At 40.6% G+C, this 3,962-nt stretch overlaps 1 protein-coding gene across 2 annotated transcripts in view; it reads right to left on the bottom strand.

Annotated features, from left to right (window-relative positions):
* Nucleotides 1–3,962, bottom strand: part of intu (inturned planar cell polarity protein) — a 35,039-nt gene that overhangs the window by 21,570 nt on the left and 9,507 nt on the right. For both annotated transcript variants that reach the window (XM_014026052.1, XM_014026051.1), the window contains exon 4: nucleotides 816–1,019. In XM_014026052.1, the coding sequence (XP_013881506.1) occupies nucleotides 816–1,019 (204 nt within the window). The remainder of the gene's footprint in view (nucleotides 1–815; nucleotides 1,020–3,962) is intronic.

Genomic DNA, 3,962 nt, shown 5'->3' with positions numbered 1-3,962 from the left:
CATTTTAATAACAGATAAAAGGTGACATAGATACTTTATTATGGTATACGTAGTATTTAAATGCATGCCTAAGAAACACATTATATTGCCTCTTTAAGAAAAGGGAACTCCCTGGTCTTTATTTAATGGAACTAAATTATTTGAATTCTGACTTTCCTTCATCTCTCTGATTGTGGCTCAAAATAATCCAAAGAAACATCAGATTCTTATTTACAGCCTGTGTGGTCAGCCATTTTTGTAATGCTCTGTTTACATGCAGCCATTCCCCTTTGACATCACTTCCTGTAAATTTACATGTGAATTTCTCAACAACTGTCCATCCCAGTGGCGAGAAATTTAATAWGTGATATGYTATTAATGTTATCTTTTCAAAAATGCATCCATGWTTTTTACAAAWATCTGATGTCACAGGTACTTTAAGTCTCCTTGTGTTCATTTGTGCCATCGTTTTTACCTGTCCTCGGTCAGCTCCTGTGTTTTTTTCCAGTTGGCCTGCCACTCTCACCTGTTCCCAATCAGCAATCAACTCAGACATCTTTCCCAAGAAACTCTGACCGATATATTTGGTCTCTCCACCTCAGTGGTACATTATTGACCTCATGTGTCACAAGTCTCTTCTGTGTTTAGTCTCCTTGAATCCATTGAGTTTGTGTAAGTGTTGCTACATCAGGCTTTTGTTTGTTTAATAAAACATTTTAACTAACCCTAACCATATTAAACAAAATGCTGACTGCATGTTCTAAGTGTGGTACTGTGTTAATTTGAAACCTGGTCTCAGTTTGATATATTTCTCTGCTGATTAAAGACGAACTGACCTCCTCCTGCAGCGATGCTGAGTCCAGTTTGAGCGACAGGTACATGACAATATGAGGGATGTGTCCGATGGACATTTGGAGCTCAGCGGTGTCCTCCCCCCAAAGCAGACGCACGAGCTGGCTGACCGGCGGAGGGGCCTTTGTCGTCTGGACCGATGATAAGTCCCTGTCCACCGGAGCCACCGTCTCCAACGTCAGCTTCACCTTCAAGAAGGACAAGGACAGAAACACGACAGTTACGAGACAAGAGGTTCTGAGAAGTGGAAACTAAATCCGTGCCAATAAAATGGAGTCATYGAGTCAACTGGTTGAGGTTTTATTCATTTCTTGGAAGTTAGTTTTCTTCAACCACTGGAAAACCACAAGCAAAAAAAACAGGACGGTGACTCTTAAGAGGAAGTATAGTAAAAAGTAGTCAAATAAATCTGCATTTTTGTCYGCGTACATTTATGACTGTGCCTGAGAAAATAAAAATCAGCTGCAAACCCAGGAAAAAGTGTTGAGTCATCGGTTTCCTCACTCATTCATCCATCAGCATTATTTTCCATTCATAGAGCTTCATTCCTCTCTGCCATTCAGAAAAACTGAGTTAGGTAACATCGGGATGGAATTATGCTTTTTAAAATGAACRAAAGAAACAGAAACTTGCTGTCAAAGCAAGTTGACCAATAATAAAAGCCATGTTTAATGGATAAAGTCATGGTTATTTATGATAGATACTCTAAATCTTTATATGTCCCGGTGGAAAAGATTAGATTTTTGTGCTTTTATATGTTTTTAAACTCCTCACAGGTGCTGAAAACCCATCAGCAGCAGAGAGAATAACATTTTTACTGAYGTTTATTCAAGTAAATCAAAATCCACAGCCTGAACCTAAGAAGTGACTAAACAGGTTTAAGAYATCTGGATCAAATTTTGATCGGGGTGAAAAAAACAACAACAACAACTAAACAAGCCACTGTAAATGTTCCAGATCCAGTTCTCTAACGTCCAAAAACTTTTGTGACTCGACCCAACTGGCCGTTTAGCACACTGATTTTAGCAACCACAACAATATTTATAATCAGTCAGTTTTACAGATAAAACAAAGGACAGGATATGGACAGGATATGAAGACACTGTCCTGGAGATGAGGGATGGGAACCTCTGGGTCTCGTCTGCTTTATGCTGATGATGTGGTTCTGCTGGTGCCATCAGGTCCAAGACCTGGGATGGAAGACTTGAAGCTGCAAACAACATGACATGACTTTTGTCACGCAACTGCAACAAAGAGAGTTGATTTTGCCAGTCTGAGGCCATGTTTCTCCATCAGAAAAGGATGGAATGACCCTTCTGGGTCGGGGGTTGTGTGTCAGTCTCTGCCTCAGGCGGAGGAGTTAATGTATCTGGGTGTTTTACACGAGTGACAGTAGGATGGAGGGAGATGAATCGACGGAYTGGGGCCTCGTCYTCAGTAATGAGAGCRTYGCTTCGGTCAATCATGGTGAAGAAAGAGCTGAGTTGAAAGGCAAAGCTCTCGATTTACTGGTCTGTYTTTGTTCCATGAGGCATGGATCATGACTGAAAAAAATGAAACAAATGGCTGAAATGAGCTTCCTTCAGGCTCAGCCTTAGACAGGGTGAGGAGCTCCATCATTTGGCAGGAGCTTGTAGTAGAGCCGCTGCTCCTCCACATCGAAATGAGTCAGATGAGGTGGTTCATCTGATTAGGATGCCTCCTGGACGCTTCCTTTTAGAGGTGTTCCAGGCATGTTTTACTGGTAGGAGGCCTCAGGGAAGACCCAGGACTTGCTAGGGGATTATATATATCCTATCTTGCCTGAGAACCTATTAGTCGACTAATCAAAAAATAATCGGTGATTAATCGACTATAAAAATAATCATTTGTGGCAGCCCTAGGTAGAGATGAAATTTTACAGATATTCAGGTAAAATTTGATGGTAATAGATGAAAGTCAGCACCACATACAGTGCTAACACTAAATATTGTAATTTCAGTTGAGATAACTTCATATTCAAGATTTGACCAAAATAATAACTCCWTATTTATTAGCATGAGATGATTTTAGTCTAAAACCATGTGCTAAAACTCCAGGGTACAATATGCATCCTGYCAAAGAATGCCCAGCATTTAATGTGGTACTGCTTTTAAGGTGAATGCATAGCAAAGTGAGTTATTTTTGTAATAAAATACATTARCTGTAGGTGGTGTTTCTTACTGAGATGTTTGCAGAAAGACCWGCAGAACTGTGACAGTTCTGCTAAAACTCAACTTCAAGGTTCCTCGCAGACACAACCACAGATTTTCACCACCGACATMCACCCGGCTCCTGGTCACACCCAAACTATGACAAGCTCGACTGAAACGCAGAATGAGAAATACGGCTTTTATGGAACAAAGAATAGAACCTCACATTGTTTCACTCCAGCAATTTCAGGTTTAATCACCGAGACTGAGTCAGAAACTTTAAATCCAAGCATTGTTTGTGTCTGCGAGTTTACCCAGAGACACAAAAGAGACGCTGCAGGCAGTTCGTTCAAGAAAACAAGTTTTTTTTTTCTCAGACCGTAACCATCTGGAGCTGACCAAATATGTTAAAAAAAGATCATATTACAAAGTCAAAAATGGCAAAGCTGTATTTTTCTAATCTAACCATCACTTGTAGCGCCTGTCAGCTTTAACCACAGGCCACCAGCCTGTTTGAGCAGGCGCCTACATCTGGGGCTCCCGACCATTTGAGCCAGTTTTTTTCGTACTGGAACACTATTATTAAACAACAAGCAGGCAACACAAATCATCCAGAGATGAGACCCTTTAAACCCATGATTCAGAAGAACAACTTAGTACAGTAAAATCAATTTCATGTGGCTTTGTCATCTGGGTTTTGGGATTTATAAATAATGTAAGATAATGATTGGCGTGCAAAATAAAAAAAACAGAAAGAACATTTTCAGGCAGAGCTCAGAGTGGAGAAATAACAGAACGGAGAGGCGGCCAAAAGAGCAAACTGCAGCACTTTCTCTCTTCATAAACTGCAAGGATGTGGTTAGACATGAGTGTGCTTTTACCAAAATTCCTGTCTGTTGATGTCAGTCATTTTACCAACACACACACACACACACACACACACACACACACACACACACA

This window comes from Austrofundulus limnaeus, unplaced genomic scaffold (genome assembly GCF_001266775.1).
Source record: "Austrofundulus limnaeus strain Quisiro unplaced genomic scaffold, Austrofundulus_limnaeus-1.0 Scaffold522, whole genome shotgun sequence".
Lineage (NCBI taxonomy): Eukaryota > Metazoa > Chordata > Actinopteri > Cyprinodontiformes > Rivulidae > Austrofundulus > Austrofundulus limnaeus.
The sequence above is the reverse complement of the archived record's forward strand: the minus strand, read 5'-3'. Positions and strand labels throughout refer to the sequence as shown.